Genomic DNA, 21547 nt, shown 5'->3' with positions numbered 1-21547 from the left:
GCGTCGTGATCACGTGACTCTAACAAGGCACACAGAGCAGCATTGCTGCTAATGACCGAGCAAAGGCGGGGCGGGAGGAAGCGTGTTGCTTCCCTTTGCTGAGGGGGAGCAAACTCATTAACGAACCCTTGGATTAAATTATGTGCAAAGCAAATCTCTCCCTTTGCAAGCAGTCACAGCAGCTGCCCACCACAGAAATGCAAACAAATCAGATTCGAAACCACAGCCAGACACCTGCCTGAGCCAGAGCTTGTGAAAAATGGAGAGTTGCTTAGGGAGAAGGGCACACACTGAACTTGTTCCTCTCACTTCTCCAGGAGACTTCACCTGAGGCCAGATCAGGGGGGAGGTAGGGCGGAGCTCTGGTTTTACCCCTCGCCCCTCGGCCCTCGCCCCTCGCCCCTCATTTCTTACAATGCAGCCTGTGGAGCTCTGCCCCGGGCCCAGCCATGCCAAGGCCTCTGAGCCTCTTCCCTCTTGACTTTTCCTCTTTTTCATCTGCTGAAAGATGGAGCGAAGTCTGAACGTTTGAAATTTTCTTGAGGGGAATCTCGTTCCACTCCTCTAACAACTGCTGCCTCTTTAAAGCCCCATCCCACTTTCAACCGGCCTTTGCGTGAATACCTCCAGGAAGAGGGGCCTCACTACCACCAAAGGTAACACAAAGCATTCTGGCACATGGCTGACTGTGATGACACTCGCTCTCAGTGAAACCTACCTCTATTGAGAATCTCATTCTAGACTTTGGGACCAGATGAAACAAATACTGTCCCTTTTCCTTTTGCCTTTCCGCTTTCTGATATTTACAGACAGTGCTTTTATTGCCCACAGGTCTTCTCCTCAGTGGGTGTTATGCCCTCCACCTTGGCCTGTGTCGGCCCCTTGGTGGCTCAGTTTCTTACTTGTGAAATGGAGATAACAACATCTACTTTTCAGGACTGTGGTTGGGATGAAAAAGAATGCGTGCAAAGCATCTCGCAGGAGCCCAGCACATAGTAGGTGCCTAATAATAGTAGCAGCTTGACTATTTATTATCTTCTTCACCGAGGACAGAGAAGAACGTCGCTTCTGCAGCCCGACTACGGCACAGCAGCGCAGGACCACCCGCTTCACACAGTGCGGCGCTTCTCCGCATTCATCCTAAGGCGCGTCGGCTTCGGGGCAGCCACACCGCGCAGTCCCGACCTACATAAACCTTCCATCAACCGGAACCCTGAAGTCTCTGTGCTTTAACCTATCACGTGCAGCTGTGAAATGAAAAGATACCTGCCGAGTGCACACGAGGAGGGCTCAAAGAAGTAAGCGGCTGCTGGGTGTTTCCGGTTGACGGATACTGTCCCGGAAGAGGAGAGGTGGTGGCAGCAGGCGACCTGCGGTGGCTCCACCGCAGACCCAGCTGCGCTCCCTCCCCATCAGCCACATCTCCATCACCTCTCGCTGGCTTCATACCACGTTCCCATCGGCCTCTCGCGTCTCCTTTGTCATCAGGCTTTTTTTTGCGGGCCATCTGGCCTCTTACTTTCCCAGCACGACCGGGATTTTTTCCAACGCCAACTCTGCCCGTCTTCACTCGGTATCTCCTTCCCCACAGGTAGTCAGCATCTCCGTCCCCTTGCTCCAAGCTCTGAGAAGCCTTGTCCCTTCTCCTCCCTCCACTTCCATCTGCATCCTAAGTGGGCCGGTGACCTCGCTGTTCTCCCGGTGGCATCGTCAGCCTCTGGCCAGACCTCAGCCTTTCCTACGATAGGGGCGGGGGGAAAAATGTTTCCTTTGCCCTAAAAATCCCTTCTCTCACAGGCTGATTAACATAATAATGCAATACCACTTCACGGTCCTCAAGGGAGCAAAAATCGACACCTGTGAGAACACGGAGGGGACTCGGAAGGGAGTGGTCCACTCACTTTGGAGAGCCCTGGCAGTGCCCAGTCAAGCTGCTGACATACGTACCCTTGCGACGCACCAGTCCTTCCACGTCAAGAGGTCTATGGAATGACTCCCCCACACGGGCACACGGAGACACGTCCCTGCGGCACTGTCTCTAACAGCGGGAAATGCAAACACCCAGCAGTGGGGGAAAGGATACCATGAAAGTTCAAATGAATGAGAGCTCTCTGCGCCATCATGGGCAGTCTCAAAAATAATGCTGCGATTTTTCTAAATTGCATAAATGTATTTACAGAAGATATCTTTTATGTGAATTTTTAAATCGTACAAAATTCTATAAACCGTATTGGTACAGATTTAGGCAATGAACGCATTTATTTTCAATGCATGGGAAGGGAACTAACTTAAGGATGCTGACTACCTGTGGGGAAGGAGCATCGAGCTTCATCAGTGAGTAGCTGTCATCTCATGGTCTCCCCGCCACTCCAAATGCCCTCCAGCTCGCTAAAGCCCTCTCCCTCATCTTCCTGGACTTTCCGAATATTTGAGGTTCCTCGCTGCCTCATCCCCTGGGCCCCTCCCTTCTCCCAGATTGAGAGATGAGGACTGTTTTCTCCTCGGTCTCTCTCCTTCACTGGTTCCTTTCCCTTCTCTCAGCCCCTGAATATACATCCCTGACTCCTGGGACCTCAAAGCATTTCCAGCAATGTTTGCTCCCTCAACAAGCTCACCTACTCCCATGCAGTCGCTATAGTGAAGGGGTCAACTTTGGATGACCTCTGGAGCCAGACAGACTTTGGCACAATTTCTGGTTCCGCTACTTTCTAGGCCTGTGACCTTAGATGTGTTAGATATTGAAACCACAATTTCATCTGTAGGGTTGTTGTAAGGGTTAAGTGGGACAATGTTTTTACTGTTAATTCAATAAATGTTAGCAATTAGTCACACGGCTTCAACATTTTACTTTAATTCAAAAGGCCCCTCAGCAATATGGCCCTGATTGGTTTTATTAGCTTTTATTTCTCTATACACCTTAGAGGCAATTATGTTCTCATGAAACTAATCTAGCTGCTTCCGGACTCTGTGATTAGCACGAGCTGGTCCTTCCTCCCGGTACACACTCTCTGTCCAGTCCTCCTCTAAGGCCACCTCGAATGCTACCACTTTATGGAACATCTTCTATCTCCCTCACTAGAGAATGTCCACTTCCTCCTTAGAATTCTCACTTCTCTTCAACTGCTCAGGTAGCTTAGACAGTAGAAGATAATGCATGCCTGTTTTATCAGATGAGTCCATTAATAAATAATGACACACGGTGAGACATATTGACACACGTTAGAGCCAGGAGAGACTCTTGGGCAAGGTCCATCGGGAGCCTCTTGCAACAACAGTCCAGTTGAGTGACCATGACAGTGGTGGCAATAGTGTGGAGAGGAGCCCTCACGAGTGTCCTTCCACTCAGGCTGAGGAGCCTCCGGAAGTGGACCCATCCCCACCTGGCAAGGCTGAGGCAGAAGGTCCTCCTACCACCTAAGTCCTACCATTCTGTAATGTAGTTTTCTGTTTATTCATCTCTTTATCCCACCAGTCCACAAGCTATGAAGACATGTCAATGCCTGTCCTATTCACTGTTGTGCATAAGCACATAGCATACTAAATATTTCATTAATATTCATTAAATTTTTAATTAATCAATTGTCTGTTCCAGTTGGCTTTGACATTAAAGTGTATCCACAGAACCTGGCTCTCACAGGGGCTCCATTCAGGCTTCAACGTCTCTCAGTGGCTTTCTGTGGCTCAAACCCGTGTCTCAGCCCTGATTTTCTTATGACTCCATGAACTAGGCAGTGGGCCTCGCTCTACACTGTCATGATGTTTCGACTCTGCAGCCTCAACACCATCTTTGGCTTCGAATTTTCCTGCCTATTGATGACCATTCACAGCAGTTGAATCCCAGTACAGGGCACAGGTAAGATAGATTTCAGATCCCCTTTTGAGTCTGGGATATCTACAAGTTCCTTTTGATTATGGCTTTTCATTTGTACAGCATCCTTGTGCTCCTTGCCAGACAGGCTCCTAGCCTGTCCCATGCCTTGACAGCCCCAAACCCAGTATAAATAGGAGACACTCTATACTAAGTATTAAATAAGTAATGGGAGCAGCTGACATCTGTGTAGCATTTATGATTTACAAAACATTTTCACTTACATTACCTCATTTAGTCATCATACCACCCCTGTGAGGGGGTATTAATATTGTGGCTGTCTTACAGACGAGGAAACAGATCATACAGGCAGAAAAAACCCGAATTACAACTTGAACCTCAGCTGTCTGTTCCATGGCCTTCCACTGCACCGTCCTCGGTGAGCGGGTAAGCTAGGCTGACCCTTTCCAGACCACGAATCAATAAGAGTATTGAGCTGCCTCACTTTCCCTCATTAAAAACCCACAGAACACAAATCAGAGTTTATGGCTAATAATCTGTCTGCAATTTGCAGGCTTTCGAATGGACGCTGAAGTTTGGTTTAAATGAGACTACTACTCCTATCTCAATTTAAGAACCAGTGATACAGCTAACATTTCTCCAAGTCTTCCCTTTCCTACTTACTTAAGAAACTAGTGTTTCTAGTTTCCATCTTTAAATCTTCCCTTAGATAGCTAAACAATAGATTATGGTAAAAAAATATTTCACCTCCATCAGGACTAAGGAAAGCCAGAGAGGTCAGAGAGAGGAAGAGAAGGGAGTTTGCAAGTTCGTTGTCAGGAACGAGGTAAAATCCACGTCTACGTGTGTTTTCTTCCCCTGGGCTGGGAGGAAAAATGCTTAAGAATGTAGGTCATTGAACAGAGATTTCAGGAAGTAGAAACCATTGCATCCTCAGCTACCACCAGCATAAGAAAATGCACCTGCTCCACAGGTCACTGACTGAACTTATTAAAACGTGTAGAAGGCATTGGACAGGGCACAATGAGGTAGAAACTACTTGACATGACTTGAAAGGGCCAGACTTTAAGGTCTCTTCCAGCTCCTTGTCCATGGAATACTCTACCACACTACTTGTTGACTCCAATAAAGGTACCTGGCACGTGTGCCAACTTGAAATCTTTCAAAGCCCTTTCGCTCTTGTTCTGTCCCAGCCTAGAAGGGACAATTGATTAGAAACAGTGATGAAGAATGGATCCGATGGGTACAGGGAGAACTGACAGTGACCATGAGTGAGGAGAGAGGAGAAACACTAAATAAAAAGCATAATGGCCACATCTACCCACCATGCCTGGCTCTGAAGGCATCGTGGCAGAGCAGCACATATAGTAATTGATGTTGATAATTCTTAATCATCAAGAGAGGTTAAATCATAGATATGTCACTACAAGCTGCTGACTTGACTCGTTTGCCAAGTATCTCTTGAACACACAGTATGCACCCAACTCTGTCTGGATCTGGGGATAGGAAGACAGATAAAGCATGGTCCCTGCCCTCAAAGGGTCTTAGGACTTTAATTTTTTCAATTGTAAAATGAGGAGCAATATTCAATGACTCTGAGATTCCTTCCTAGGGGCCACTAAGAGCTTTATGCTTTAGGGCTTGAACCTCAACAGTTCTATGAATGGTAATCCAGGTAACACAATCCTGTTTTTCCAAAAGAGCAAGCTGAGGCTCAGATGGGTTAGCACCTGGCTCAAAGCCACACGGTTCATGAGGAGCAGGGCCAGGACACTCAGCTGCATCACACTGAAATAGAAAGATCTTCTTACTCCCACCCCTGAGGTCCTTCCACACTGTCTTCTTTCCTCCAAAAAGGTAATAGATGGAGAACAGCTCATGCATTTGACAACTGCAAGGATTTACAGGTCTGCAATACAACATCTGGCAGCTACAAAACAAAAATCATGTGCAATAAGACAGTAATAAATATCTCTAAGCCTGACTTCAACCAAAATGGCATTGAAGGATCTGTCAAAACCAACAGCAAGAGAAGTCTAAAAAGTCAGTAGAGAGGACTACTTGGGGCACATTCTGAACAACTAAAATGGCTTTGAGAGAAAATGTGGTAAAAGGAAAAAGGCAGCTTGGGGACACTATGTTTAAAAAATAACACACACACACATACACACACACACACACACACACGCTGCTGGTAGAGTTGGTTCAGGCACAGAGTAAGGGCAGATGCTTCCACACACCCTGCTTTCTTCCCTGACGGTTGGCGCAGGATGCCTGTCAACCCCGCTGTTACTGCTAATGTAGAGATCTTCGGCGGGGAGCAGGCACCATGTCTTCCTACAGACAATGTAAAAATGGAGAGAAAAGGCAGCTGAAGAGCCGCTGGATCAAGACAGATGGTTTATAACACCGAACAGAGATGGCCACCAGCACGCTGTCCGATATAAGACACAAGAGTCACGGGCCTGGGGACAAGCGTTTATTAAGCACTTTTATTTTTCTAGATGCTCTGCTAGATATTTTATAAACACTAGCTTATCTGTGCCTCATGACAAGTCTCCAGGGTCCGTAACATTCACTGAAGCTCAGAGAATTGATTTGCCGAGGATTACACAGCGAACAAGTGGCAGAGCAAGGATTCAAACTCGGCCTGAGTTCAGAGCTCCAGCTCTTCACACTCCTCCACGCTGCCTCCGGGACAGAGGGTCAGGCCCCGACACTTACTAGCTTTGTGGCCTTAGACAAATCATTTTAATCTCTATAATCCTCAGGTTCTTGACACCTGCCTGTGTCATGGGATTGCTGTAAAAATCAAAAGAGATAAAAAAACACAAGCACTTTGCTATCATATTAACAATAACAATATTTACTGAGCATCTACTATATGCCAGGCACTGGGCTTACTGCTTTACGGGGCTGACTTCCCCGAATTTGCACAACAGTCTATTACCCATATTTTATAGATGAAGAAACTGAGGCTCACAGGGGTGAACTAACTTGCCAACAAGTGGCAGGGCTGGGGTGGGAGCAGGTTTAACTCCTCCAGGACCCCTGCTATGAATCAGATGCTGAACAACAAAGGTCCTCCCCATATGACCTTCTGTAGTTTTTGTGCCCTCCTCCCGTGGCCACGGTGCTTAGATGTGCTGGCCTAGTCCGAGGCTTCCTCCTTGGATGCTGGAGCTAGGAACAGTCACTGCGGGAATGCCTGCATGTTCTGCGGTTCAGGAGGCCGCTTTCACTTTTTACCTGTAGATTGTCTTTGTCCAACTGAACTGAAAAATGCCATCGCCAACAACATTTACTGCGGGCTGGCAATGTGGCACTCCTGAGTGAGGTTCGGAGTTAGGAGACAAGTATGCCCAGAGTTCCCAGGGTTCATGCCTCATGGGGGACATGAATGTAAGTATTTATTGAGCCCTATCTGTGAGCCAGACTCTGTGTTAGGCCCTGGGGACACAAAGATGAACAAAATACAACATACTGTGATGCAGGCTCCACCTGGGGTGCACACAGGGTAAACTGGGGCCCATAAGAAAGGCACCTGACCCGGTTGGGCGGGAGTGGAAATGATCAGAGAAGCCTCCCAAAGGAAGTGGCATTTCAAAGCGACATACTATTATATCGTCTGCACTGCTCAAGAGTTTGTATATATCGTCTCTAATTCTCACAGCAACAATCCAATCGGGCAGACACTAATTATTTTATAGATAAGGTATTGAGTAACTTGCACAAAGAATCATAGCGGTAAGTGGCAGAGCCAGACTCTGATCCCAGGAGCTCTGACTCCAAGCTTACCAGACTCAAAAGTTTGTGCTCTGTGAGAACACTGTGCCACAAGCTATGATGGAGGAAGAAACACCACACCGTGAAGGCAGAGAACAGGAAAGGGCACCTGACCAGGCCATCCGGAGGGTATCGTGGAGGAGGTAAGACTTGAGTGAGTCATGGTAGAATGCTTCAGGGCAGGTTGGCACAGGCTCTTTCATTATTCTAGTGAGTCCTCTGGGTGATGAGCAGGAAGCAACACTCGAAGGGGTCAAGGCCATCTTCCGAGCAGTCCAGGGGATGGGGTAACCTTTTTTTTGGGGGGGGCCAGGAGGTAAAGTGAAGGTGAGAAGTCGCCTCTGGTTATAGGAAACAGAACCTGATGCATACCAATTTGAGCAAAGAAAAAGAAAAACAAGCGAGAAAAGGGAGTACAGTTGACCCTTGAACAATATGAGTGTGAGTGTGAGCTGTATAAAGCCACTTACGTGCGAATTTGTTCCAGTAAATACTGTACTGATCTACGGTTAGGAGTCCATGGATGTGGAGGGCCAACTGTGTGCACTGATCTACCCTATGTTATGCAGGAGACTTGAGCATCTTCGGATTTTGGTATTTGCAGGGGTCCTGGAACAAATCCCCCAAGGATACTGAGAGACAACTAAGTGTTCAGGGAGCCAAAAGTTACACATCGATCTTCGATGGCAAGGCACCCTCATCTTGTTCAAGAGTCAACTGTATTCTGTTTAAGCTTTCAGGCATTTTGTAGAACCCAAGGGCTAGAAATGTCCTGCGACCACCGGAGGGCTGGCTAGAGACAGGACATGCACACTGGCCAGGAGGAGCTGCCTTCTCGGCCCTGCCTGTTTCTGTCCAGTGTCGACCTCGCCCTTTTCTCTCTGCTGTCTGACTTCCACTGACTCTCGGGAGCAGGGAAAAGAGGCCTCCAAACACATTCTCAGATCGAACAGCTCTGATCTGCAATTCTAAATCCCAGGAGAATCTGATTTGTTCCCCTTGGGCCACCCAGCTATGGCCAGGGAGCGACGGCGTGCATTCTCAGAGAAGGCAGGGTTTGGGCTGCAAAGACCCCCCGAGATCAAGCCAGAGAATTCTGGAGAGATAGCTAACTCTAAATATTGTCAGAACCCACACTCTGGAGGGCAGGTGCTGAGAGGTCGTTTTTCCTTTCTCCCTCTGCCCTTTAATACATTGGCTTCCACATTTATAATTCTTCTGTGGAGTTATTAAATCCATAAATACAGATTTAATCTTTTAAGCTCTGCATTGTGAGAGCAGAAGAGGAGACAGAGAGCTTCCCAGCCCTGGTGGTAGGAGTAGCAAAGGAAGCAGCTTGCAGGCTCCTGGGGCAGAAGAGCCAGGAGAAGCTGCAGCTGCTGCTGGGGGCCAAGAGGAGAGGGACTGGCCCTGCTCTCTGGCGGAAAGACCACTCCCTGGCCAGAGACCACATGCCGAAGCAGCCATGGAGGGCTGCACAGCAGGTCCTAAAGAGACCTGTCCTGAAGGCTGGGAGAAACACCAGGACAGTCCCAACAACTTTCAAAACAAGCATGTCTGACCTAAACCAGGTAGAGAGATGGGGGTGGGGGGGAGGGCATAGAAAGGAGGTACTCCCAGGAGCCTCAGGGAAGGGGTGCCTATCTAAGGAGAAGGATCGAGAAGGGATCCAGAAAACGTGAGACTGGAGAAGGAGGAAGAGGGACAGAGCTCTGGTTCCTGTTTAGCTCAGAGCCAATCCCAGAGGAAGCCCTGACAGCTGAATCAACAACTTCATTCCTTACCCCTCGGCCCCGTCCCTCTCCACCATCCAGGGCTCCCACAACATTGGCTCAGGTTCTGTGCTGAAAATGACAAGATGGACACTTTGGTGTCCCTGGCCTGGCGGACACGAAGACCAGCACCAGGGAGGAGAGGATGTTGATAAAAAGAAGAGCGTTCGGAAGTCAGGGTGGGAAACTGGGGGCCAGAGTACGGGTAAGGGGAACCCTCGTGATGGAAAGGTAACATCCGGACCAATGATCTGGCACAGGGCTGTCCCCACAGCAGCAGCCCCTCCTGCCTCCTGATGCTGTTGCCACGTCCCCATCCTGGCTGTTACCGTCTTAGGGCCAGGAGTTAGGGGTAGATGAGGGACTTCGCTCTGGGCTTTTGGCCCCTCCTTCCCCCATGAGGGCCTCTTGCTTTCCACTGCCTTTTGTTCAACCCAAACCAGAGGTCATAACCTGTTTCCGCCAAGGGATGGGTTATGGAGGGTGTGAGAAGGAGGGGTGAGGCTGGTTTTGGATGATAGGATTCAGCTACCGAGGCTCTCTCTTTGAGCAGCAGATATGAATTTGGACAGTTCACTGGATCCACCCACACAGTTCCACTCACCTTCCAAAACGCTTCCAAAATAGCACCAGCTTTTGTACAGGAGCCAAAAAGAAAAACGGCGAAAAGTAATAAATGACAAGGCCCCAGGGATTTCTGCCCTTCCAAAAGTCTGAGCGAAGTTTGCTAAAGAAATGTTAAGCCCAGGAGGAAAAAAAAAAAAAAAAAGCTGCATTTCCCTTTCTCACTAAGGAATGAGGCAAAGATGCCACAAAGACAGGCACACACGTGTGCGGCAAAAGGACCCGGCTTTTACACTCACACTTAAGTCACTGACACAGTCCTGCAGCTATTCCTTCCACAGAGTCGTCAAACGCCGTTCCTGATGTTTGATGCTGTATCAAGATAACTGACAGACACGGCCCCACCCGTCAGTGGCTTCCAGTCAGGCACTAACACACGGTGCCACACTAGCAGGGAGACACGCTCCCGCCAAGTGCGCACGCGCACGCGCACGCACACACAGTGCCGCGCTGCCACCCCGCGTCCAGGCCTGGACCCCTCTCTCCAGGCCCCACCGAGACCTCCCCCCGCCGTCCACGCCCCGCGGCCCTGCAGCCAGATGTTCCGTGGGCAGACGGGCGGTGGCCAGCCCCACATTAGGAGAGAACCCAATGGGCAACAGCCCCCGCCCCACCGGGCTCCTACGATAGCGCTTTTGTGGGGTGCTCCGCTGCCTTGCTTCTTCCTCACCCACCTAGGTTAGGAGCAGCTAGCTCTGCCTGAGGAGAGAAGACAGAGGAGGCTCACGGGGCCCCGGCTGGTCCACCCCACCCTGGGGGCGGACGGTTGTACTGTGGAGAGAAGGCTGCGTTCCTTCCCCTGCCCCCTTGGGTAAGTCACCATGTAGACTCCCAGGGCGGCCTGAGGTCAACTTCCCCATAAAAGCAGTGGGTCTGGTCCGTCAGACAGCCGTGCTCCCAAGTGCTGGACCCGGGGATGAGGCTGGGGTGGGGCCTGGTACAGAACTCGGCAGATTCCTAGGGACTGGAGTCCAAAACCTAGGGTTTCCCCCTTCTGGTCCCCTCTCCCTTCCCAGATGGTCTTCGGCCATTCCAAACCAGAGGCCAGGGGACCAGGCAAGAAAGGGTTAAGTTTCCAGGATTCTTGGACAGACTTCTACCAGGTTCCAGGCCTGGGGTGGGTAGGTGGGGGTGATGAGGGTGGAGAGAGAGAGGAATGTGTTGGGAAACTGGGAGGACTAAAGTCTGAGACTGGTCACTGCCCCTCCTCCTTGCCCAAACCGCAGACGCTGTGGCAGCAGGAAAATCAGAGAGGTTGAGACCAAGCACGATTGTGCAACCTGGCCCTGGGGACCAGCCTTGTGCTGGAGATGGGAGTGGGGCTGGGGCGTAGGGGCAGAGCCCACTTTAGAGGTGAGACTTAAAGTTCTTACTGAAAACACGTGCTTTTGGGGCTCTGGCTTCCACGCTAGACTTCAATGCGACTAAAATCCATTTTCTGGTTCCAAACCTCAGAGAACTGGAATTGGAAGTTCTTCCCCTCCCAGAACCACCCATAGTGCCACTGGTGGTTCTGGGAGGGCTGAAGATGCCCATGGGTGTGGAGGGAGGCCCTTAGCCCAGCCTCCTAAAGTGGCGGGATCCTGCTGCTTCCCCAGGCGCCTCACAGTCAAATCTGTAACTGGAGAAGTTCCTTCTCCCTCAGCCAGGGAGTCCAGCCAAGTCCCTAGTATGGCATACAGAGTAGGGTTGGGGTGGAGGAGGGAGATGGAGGGTCATGGGGCAACATTCATCTGAGGGCTGCCCCAAACAAACACAGGCGAGGAGCAGTGGATTTTCCTTTTAATGCAAAATGTTGCAATACAAAACGAGGTGGAAAAAGCCCCATTCTTTAGGCCACTCAAGGGAGAAGGGCAAGAGGGCAGAGTTAAAAGTCTCCTTCTCCTACTACTCTTCTCTCCTCTGACTCGAACTGACGCAAGAAATACTCCGTTGCCTGTTGACAGGGGTTGCCCCCATCCGAGGGTCAGAGCTCTGGGTCTGGGTCGTCTTTGCCTGGCCTGAAATGTGTTGACCTGGGGCAGGAGAAAAGGAGTGAATCTTTAGGGATTTCTCTCTCTTAGCTCTAAAAGGATAACTCAGGATCCAGAGTCCCATACGAAATGAAAGAGCCATGAGAATTTGGTTTCCATTGGCTACAAATACAGTCCAGGATTTGAACCACGACTTGCCCACATGTGGAGAACGAGGAGCAGGAAATTTAGTGGGGGAGGAGAGAGATTCAAAACACAAGGCTACCTCCTCAAACTTCTTCCTCTTTCCTCCTCATCTCCAGCTTATAGACAATCTGGTAGCCATCATCCCAGGCGTAGAGCTGGCGCTCCCGGGGGTTATAGCGGAGGCTGGCATGGGCACCATATCGGCGTGGGAAATAAGGGAGTGCTGCCCTTTCAGGGGTCAGGGTGCCGCTGGCATCAAAGGAGCACTGGATGCGGGCCCGACTGGCAGGGCGGGTGTTATAGACGACGTAGAGGGTCCCACAGATGACAAAGGCGGCCTCAGCGTTCTCTCTGGGACATGGTGTGTCCCACTGCTGCTCGGTGTCCAGTGTCTGTGGGTCTAACTTGGCCAGACACAAGTGCCTGTCATCCTCCCGGGTGGCATAGACAGCCCAAAGACCCTCCTCATCAGCGGCCAGGTCAATGTAGGTGTCTGATGTCAGCCCATATGGGGGGATCAAACCCTCCGCTGGGAACACGGAGCTGTCCACCACTGTTCGGTTTGTCAGGTGGAATTTGATGAGCTGCAAAGTGTTCTCCAACTCGCCACCCCCTCCAGGTCCTCCAGGAGGCCTCCGGGCGTAATAAAGAAAGCCGCCATATACCAGCTGCCCTGTGCCTACCCAGGGGAAGGGCACCCGGATTCGGGAAGCTTTCCGGGCAGCCATGGCGAGAGTGAAGTCACGCAGCCTTGGGAAGACGAAGGCTGTGTCATTCTGTGTCCCATCTAACACGTAGATCTTCTCTGTGGGCCCCAATGGATCCTTGGTCCATAGACCAGCTGGGCCACCAAACCGCTTCAGAATCTTCATTGATCTCACCTGAGAGATGGTGTAGCCACAGTCTGGTAGGGGAGGAGAAAAGCACAGGACAACGAAATACAAGCAAGAGTTAAATGCCCACAACAGGAAGCCCCTCCAGGTGGGCCATTGGGAAAACAGTGGGCATTTGCCCGGTAGATGCTGCTACTCTTACGGAGGATTGGGAAAAAGGGCACCGCTGGGGCCTGGGGCCCCAGAAACTCTCCTTAATGGACCTGTCATTACAGAGATTGCCCTAAAACAGATTCCAGAAGATAGAGCCAAAGTGGACCGGGACAAGAAAAAGGGGAAAGAACCAAGGAAGATCGCGGGTTCTGAGTCAGAGGGGCCAGCTTTCAGAGCACTTACCTGTCACCATATCGTACTTCTCATTTCTCCTGCCCTTGCCTTTGGTCCCCGAGCCTGCAGTCGCCTTCTCATCAACTTCTACACAGGGCAGAGCTGGGTTCTGGGTCTCCAGATAGTCAACCTCCCGCTCCAGACGGTCCACTCTCCCTGAGATGGTGTCAGCCTCAGTTCTGAGGGCCTCCCGCTCCTTCTCGGCCACCTCCAGCAGTGGCAGCATCTTGTTCTTGAAGTCTCGAAGCTCAGCAGCCTGCCGGCTGCTCTGGTCTTGGCACTGGGCCAGCCGTTCCTGAAGGAGTGGTGGAGGGGAGGGAGGGCTGCAGAGTTACAATCCCAGGCGGAGAGAGGCCCAAGCAGGAGTCAGGAATGGAGAAAAGCACACACTCGGCCAGGCAGCAACACCCCCTTCAACCTCCGCAGAAAGGAAACCAGATGTTCAGAGATGCTAAATGTGCAGAAGCCCAGCTCGGGTTCACCTAGGCCCTTACCCCACTATGTGTCCCCCTGGCCTTCGTTCTTTGTGAGCAGTGCCACTGAGTCACTGAGCCTCCAGGGCGGTCTAAGTGCATGCGGGTGGGAAGGGGTCTCTGCTCCATTCTACAGTTCTGGGAATTAAGATGCTACAGACCTCAAAAAGGCAGAAAGTTGCAGATCCTCTTCCAACTTTTAACAGAATCATCATCTTGTCCTGAGATGCATCCCTACAATCCTAGCCCTCCTGTCTACTACGTCCCCTTATTCTATCTAATCCCAGGGGTAAAACACAAAGGTCTGAATTGCTCTCTGTATGTGGGGAAGAAGGCTTACAATTTGGAAGACCATCTTATTAAAAGACGGAGTTTTCTGCAGGTTCTCACGGAGCCCTATCTTGTCATCCCCAGATGCCTGACAAACTGGGAGATGTGGAGTCCCGCTGGGCTGGACTAGAAGAGGAAAGAGTCGCTCACCTCTAGGGCGGCTAGTCGGCGTTCCATGTACTCCACCAGGTGGTGCTGCTGTCCCCGAAGGGGTCCCGACCAGGACAAAAGGAGCAAGACGAGGAGAGGAGCGCAGGGTCCCATGGCAGCGGGGCAGGAGGGCCAGGAGGGCCACGGTCGGAGTGGGCAGTCGTGTGCAGGCGCCTCTCCCACTGAAGCCCGCGGGTTGGCTCTGGAGGCGGGGTGGGGGCGGGGCTTCCCCCCTTTCTGGATCTCGGGTCTCTCTCACTACTCTGGAATGCTTTCAGTCTCTTCACAGTCCCCACCCCCTCCTTTCCGCCTGGATTGATCAAACACAGATGGCCCTACTGCAGAGCAGCCAGAAGCCTTAACCACCTCTCGCCTAGGCTGTAGGCTCCCCAGGAGAGGAGAAGGAGATGGAAACCCTAGGGCAGAGCCTTCTGGGCCAGGGAAAGGAGCTAGCGAGGGGAGGCAGAGAGCTGGGAAAACTCAGCGAACGCTGTTCCCGTGTTTTAGAATGCTTCCAGCGCTGACTTAAGAAATAGTCTTCATTAATCCTCCTCTTTCCCAGCCATAACAGCATGGATTATTTTCCGCCTTGTTCAGTGGAAGCTAAAAGCAGAGAAGATGAAGTTTGAGGGGAAGAGGTGCGGGGAGGGGGCGGGCGGGAGGCGGAGGAAGCCCGTAGTGGTCAAGTCTGTACCTCCTTCTTTAGCTCGCTGGCGCCATCTTGTGCTAAACACCAGGTGTCGTCTCAGGATTCACAGGGAAACCAAGGCTTAGACTTCACTTTGCGTGGAATTTTCCACAAAGCAAGCCAAGCAGACCGAATTTACAGGGGTTTTCATCATTAAAATGCAGCTTTCCCCACAGACTATCCAATTACTTAACGGGATATCCCAATCTCTCTGATTTAGCCTAAAGAAGAGAATATAACAGTTAAAACAATTTGAAAAACAAAACAAAAACAAGTCACTGAGAAACTAATAAATTGATTCTTGATTACCTGGAAGTGAAACTAATAGCAGAGCCTTTCTATGTGGCTTTCCTTTGCCTGAAAGCTTCTAGTTATATCCCCTTACCAAAACTGGGGAGTGTTCAGCAAGTTTACGCAATTTTACATTTATTTATCCAGGAAAAATTTTTTGAAAACTATGTGTGTTGCAGTCTAAGTCAAAATAGACATATTCTGACTTCTCTACGAATGTGAGAGAACAGACTATTGACAATTTCTCTTGGTTATGTTCTAAAAGGGTGTTTCTAAATGTTTCCCCAATTCTATATCCCAACTGTGACTGCAGGAGCCCCATGTGAATTAACGGCCACTGTAGGGTAAACACGTGTGTCAAAAGAAGTCAAACAAATTAACCTAGATACAAATCTAATTCTTTATCCAGAGAAATTTTATTCACTTCAGAACCAAGAGAAATCTGATCAGAAGTGCTCATCTCTGAAAAGGAGTATGCTTCTAACAGTGCAGTTTGAAAGGAGGGAAAAATAGCATCTTGTGATTCTTATTTTTTATTCTGCCACTTTAGATGTTTGGTGGAACATGCTAGGAAACAAAGTTTAGTTAGCCTGTGACAGAAGTTTCTGCCTCTCTGAAAAGAAAGGCCAGATCCAGATAATCTTAAGTTAGGGCCCTGGCCATGCCACTCTTGGGAAGTATTCCCTACCAACTCCTATGCATTTCTGTTGTGGAAGTTTGTATGAAGAATGAATCGGTCTCTAATATAGTCTACTGATGTTCAAATGCAGTGTATTCAGCCACTCCAAAGATGCCATTTGTTAGTCCCCTTTTTACCCCATAACAGAAGTCAAAAACAGCCACATGAATCAGAAAATTTACCCATTTTATTGATGCATTGCAATTGCTCTACATTTTACCATATTATGTAGAAAATACTGAAAATACAAGCTACTTTGTAAAACCAAAGACAAACATTGAATCCAAAGATAAACTATGTTTTACACAATGGACCCTTTTCCCATAGTTAGTATTAAATTTTAAATATCTATTTATTTTGTTAAAATGATTATTTTACATACTTCCTAAATACATCTGCATTACAAACATAGCTCAGTAATTCTCAGAAACTGTTTCTAGAGGCTTGTTGTAAAAAGAAGCGCACAACCAGAAAAGGGAGAAAGCAAAGTTTAAAACACACACAATAACTAGCATATCAAATACATTTAATAAAGTTGGAATTCTGTTGCAATATCAAGGATTCAAAGCAGAATTACTAACATTACATATAATGTACATATAATGTACTGCTACATGTAGTGAGATTATTTTTCAAGCTGGATCAAAACCACACATTATATAGTTTAGCAACAAACAACCATGTAGACATGCTGCACCATCCATCAGTTAGAAAAATCAAAATAGGAAAGCAGCAGGCTTGGGCCATTCCTGTCACTGAGAGGCCATTTCATTTCCGTAAACCATCCTAACCAGTGGGTTTCTGCATAATAATGGTGAATAAAACACACATTACTGTGCCTGCCTGGCTAAGGGCAGTCAAGCTTAGCCCCTCTAGTGGAGGATGATGGATGGCCAGAACTGTTTGGAATGGAATTCTTATTCCTGGGACTGGTGGTGTAGCTGAGCACTGACAGTGGGATTGCTCTTGGGAGCTATTAAAAACTCTGGATTGATCCAGTGTCCTGATGAGCCTGGAGTACTTAACCCTTCCCCACTTTCTCTCTTGCCCTGAAGAGGAGAAGCTGGAAATGCAAGTTCTGAGAGGACTTAAAGACTTAACCCGGTCTGAGGTCAGGCCGTTATGACGCCGGCCAGTTCCTTACTAAATTCCCAGGGCTTCCCTCATCCTGTCAAGGCCTGCAATGTTAAGCCCCAAGGACAGAATCTAAAGCCACATTGAGCACATACACATTCAGCAGTCACAGGTGGACTTTTATCTTGGTAAATGTGAAATGCCAATTTGCAGACTAAGGCTGAAAATCTCTAAAATTCTTATCAAGCCACACACTGCTGCTAGTAAGGTGATTAAGGTGACAATACAAGCTCTTGGTACTGTCCTTTCCCCGTGAAGTGAGGACTCCTATGTTAAATGGTATCTACTCTTGGACTGGGGGCAGGAGTGGAGTGTTTTGTTTTTTTCTTCCTGCATCTTGCTCCTTACAAAAACAATAAATCTTATCCTTTGTACAGGAAAGATAAGGAACAAAAAAATGTTTCCATTAGAAACTACATCAAAGGCAAGAAAATCAGAATGTGCTTGGCAGAAAGGAGACACAAAGACCACACATACTGACCAGGAAACTCTAATGCTATTGACAGAAACTATACAAACTGCTTGGGTATCTTGACCAATATAATGCTGAAAACACAACTCAATATAATGATTAAAAAAAAAAAATCTAGAAAACACTGACAAGTTCCTGATAGGCTGTACTGACTATATGCCCCATCCCGGAAGCCCTTATTCCTCACAATGAGGAAACACCAAATACCCTGACTGCTCCTCGGTGTTCAACCCGGTACAGAGCTTGCTGCCCAGGCTCCATGAAATCTCCCGTCCATCCTGCACCTCCTTGACACCATCTCCACAAAGAACCAGTCCTAGACTTACCCCTCAAATATGTCCTTTCCAACTCAGATGGAACACTTCAACATCTTTAGGGTTAACCTTCTTCCCCCAAATCTTTCATGGGCAGGAACATCCCCATCCCCAGTACCCTCTACTTGACCCAGGTCCATGCAGGAGCTGAGAGCACAAGGACAATTTCACAGTTTGAAGGGCCCCAAGAATATATAAGTTGTTAAAAGGAAACCTCAAAAGCCCCATGACTCAACAGGCTTTGGTTCCTTCTGAATATCCTTCACCGGCTAAGAAACCTTTCTGTTGAGTTCCCTGTCACCAGCGGCATCACAAAACAACTCATAGCATGGGACATAGTAAGCAATACAACAGGCTCTTTGGTATAAACACATGTTTTATCTATCTATATATATATATATAATTTTTTTTTTTAACAAGCAAATATTTTACTGGGAATGTCAACTATTTGCAGGAAGGACTGCCACATGGGAAAAGGAAAAAAAAATCTCATTTTAAAACTGATTGCACATACTTTAAAAAGAAAAGAAAAGAAAAGAAATGCATATTAAATATTGGCTTGACTCCTCTCACCTGCTTTCCGAATTCTCACAGAAGCAGGGTAGCAACGCACAGTGAGAGAGTCACATGGGGAAGATGCTTCTGTGAGAACTCAGCTGAGATGCCAAAATAGAAAGGGGCAGAGGTGGTGGTAAAGGAGAAAAGCTGCTATTTTTATTTTTCAGTGTTGGCAGGGAAACTGAGAACAATGCATTTACACAACACAGCTACTAATCCTGTTCTGATAAATCCCAGTGAACAGTTCACGGTCCACGGGGGCTTGCTGGTCCATCCTAAGGCAAGCTCACTGTAAACTCTATAACCACTACATTGTCATATAAGGCACTACAATAAGGGGAGGAGGAGGAAAGGAAGGAAGAGACACACACTGAACAAATCCTCACCAGACACACCTGTGCAAAACAATCCCAAGGGTCTCCTCTCCTTGCAGGCAATGCCCCTGCTCATTCAGCGCTACAGTAATATGCTCTAATGTAATTGCAATTAGTTCACATACATTCCAACGAGTATCAGTTCATTTTGGTTTAAATACAATGGAGACATCAATTCCATCTCCGGGGTAACACTGGAGGATCGGATACACACTAGATACACAATTCAAGTGTAATCACTACACATTTGATTACAAATAACATCTTGGGTTAGCAGGAAAAATTGCTTGTTATATTTTTCTAATCAATATGTACATATTTAATTATGCAAAATATTAAAACACCACCATTACAAAACTTCTAAAATATTTTTAAATTCAGTAATAAATTTTTAAAATATTTTTTGCAATGCCTACATGCACTTATTGTATAAGTCTTAATAAGAGAGCATTCGATTTGCTGCTGGCATACAAAGGAAGCTACTCTGAAGTATAAAAGCTATACACATGTTCTCATCGGGTTTCAGATTCTCTAGCTTTCTCCTCAAATAAATCACATAGAACAGAAGGGAGAGATGAGGCGAGGAGAAAGAGAGGCATATTATTGAAAATTCATACTAATTTTTAGGCAAAGCTCATCAGTGCCAGATATCGCATAATATAAAGAGATTTTGCATATAGTAAAACCACCACTGCCATACAATAATAACCACCTTAATGGCTTTTCCAATAATAAAATTTAAGCTGAATCAGAGGACTTTTTAAAAAATAATTTCAAAAGAATGCATGGTGCTTTATTTAAAAAGAATACCTGGTGTTTTCGTGGCAGGTATGGATTCTCCCACTAAGTTACCAGCAAATGGCGAGCTGCCTTTTTAAGACTACTTTGTAATAAACACAGAAGCAACTAAGAGAATCCCAAGAGTAACACGGAGCAGTACGCAGTTTTGCAAAAGTAACAATTGCCCAGTAAGTATAATATGACATGAAAACAAAACTAAAACACTATCAGTTTGAATGCCTCATAAACAAAGGTAAAATCTGGAGAAATGCCTGATAGTAAAATACAGACCTGTGAAAGCTACTTTTAAAATAAGCAATTAAGTCTTAATTTTTAAACAAGCAACAAGTAATGATTTTTCTTTTCTCACTTGTTACCAGATTTCAAGTCCTTCTATCAGCATTTTTCCTCTGACCAGCAATTACAATAAAACAAAGTTAAATAAAGAGGGGCTTCATTCATTTTTCAAAGCATTTATAGAAATAAAATCCGAGAGAGAAAATACTTTTCAAAGGGCAACTTCAGAACGACCTCTCTTCCTGGTAACTGCAGAAGATGGGCATCTGAACTCTTCTGAACACCAAAAATGCTGTCACAAAAATAAAGAATTAAAAAATAGGGCAGACTTTGAGAGACTACAACAATGCAGTCAACACTGAGACAGGTTCCCCAGAGAAAAACCTTCTGCTTCAGTGGGCCCCTGCACAGCACTTTGCTGGCTAAGGAGTTTCAGGAGAGGGTCAGAGGGAGGAGCCCGTCGTCGCCCATGGTGAAGGGCTCAGGGCTGGGGAAGGCGGCCATGACCCCTCCTCCCTCACGCTCGCCAACTACAAGTAGGAATACTGGCTGATCTTGGTAGGACTCAGTGGGTATCCAGTGTAAATCGTTGAGCCTCGGGACGACCCGATGTAGGACTGGGTGGCAAACTGGTGTTGGTACTGAGCAGGGGCCACACTGGCAGAAGTGAGGAGGCTGGGCCCAACACTGACGGGGACCTGGTGCACCAGAGTGCTGGGGTGGGTGGTATAGGCTGCAGCATGCCTGGAGGAGCCCTGGGGGGAGAAGAGATGAGCAATGGAGCTGGTTGAGCCCAATGCAGCAGCAGAGGTGGGGGCAGCATACGTATACAGGTGAGGCTGGCTTGGCAAGTGAGCAGGGGCGGGGGCCAGGTGTGGGTGCCCCGTCGAGTGTAGTGGGCTGCCATGCTGGAAGGCGTAGGGGGCTTGAGAGAGTGGGGCCACAAACGCCTGCTGCCTGCGGGGAGCAGGGTTGCTGCTTCTCTCCTGCGAGGCTGGAGCTGACGATGACTGCTGGTTCTGGAAGGAGGAAGAAGGGAGTAAGGAATCTCAAGGTCACTCTGGTTCAGGGCACCAAAGGCCAAGCTGGGAGTTGAGGTTCTAACTTGCACTGCTTCCGGGCTGCCGTAGCACAGAATCGTCCAGCCAGGGAATGCTGTCAGAAGTCAGCCGTCCAGCCCCCTGCCTCTCGGCGAACCAGATCCTAACGCAGCCCAGAGAGCAGCGGTTTGCTCTTAAGTACAAGAGGAAAAAGGGGAATCAAGAGCTCATAGGGTTGCCCACTCCTGCGAGTTAGTAACTGTTGACTCAACTCACCCTATTCTGGCGCCAGTGAATTTGAATTTTTCCTAACCTTTCTTTCTTGCCATTGTTTTCTTTTGTTCTCCTCTAAGTTCTTCATATCCCTCTCGAATTGTGGAGCCTAAAACACATGCACTGACTCAAACTTACACTTGCACTTGCAGTGCACTCTCTCTCTCTCTTACACACACAGTTACACCCTCATATGTACACTTTCTCACTACTAGTAGACATCACACAAGCACCAGGATTTCAGCTGAGGCAAGAGTGAACACGAATAAAACAGTAACCCTCCCAGCCCCACCAAAGGATCAAA

General features: G+C 48.2%; 2 protein-coding genes across 5 annotated transcripts in view; both read right to left on the bottom strand.

Moving 5' to 3' along the window:
• Positions 1-11776: 11776 nt before the first annotated feature.
• OLFML3 (olfactomedin like 3) lies at positions 11777-14920 on the bottom strand. Its single transcript, XM_025038508.1, has 4 exons — positions 14344-14920; positions 13400-13685; positions 12250-13074; positions 11777-12026 (listed from the first exon to the last, which is right to left on the bottom strand). The coding sequence occupies exons 1-3, from the start codon at positions 14455-14457 to the stop codon at positions 12254-12256; spliced, it is 1221 nt and encodes a 406-aa protein (XP_024894276.1). The 5' UTR covers positions 14458-14920; the 3' UTR covers positions 11777-12026; positions 12250-12253.
• A 1246-nt stretch (positions 14921-16166) lies between these two features.
• The window catches only part of HIPK1 (homeodomain interacting protein kinase 1), a 49580-nt gene continuing 44199 nt past the window's right edge, over positions 16167-21547 (bottom strand). For 3 of the 4 annotated variants that reach the window (XM_006919657.3, XM_006919658.2, XM_015595452.1), the window contains one exon: positions 16167-20949. In XM_006919657.3, coding sequence (XP_006919719.1) covers positions 20461-20949 — 489 coding nt within the window. In that variant the 3' untranslated portion in view covers positions 16167-20460. Of the gene's footprint in view, positions 20950-21246; positions 21353-21547 lie in introns of all 4 variants that reach the window. The other variant, XM_025038507.1, reaches the window with a different exon arrangement.

This window comes from Pteropus alecto, unplaced genomic scaffold (genome assembly GCF_000325575.1).
Source record: "Pteropus alecto unplaced genomic scaffold, ASM32557v1 scaffold106, whole genome shotgun sequence".
NCBI classification, from domain to species: domain Eukaryota; kingdom Metazoa; phylum Chordata; class Mammalia; order Chiroptera; family Pteropodidae; genus Pteropus; species Pteropus alecto.
This window is presented reverse-complemented; position numbering and strand designations above follow the sequence as displayed.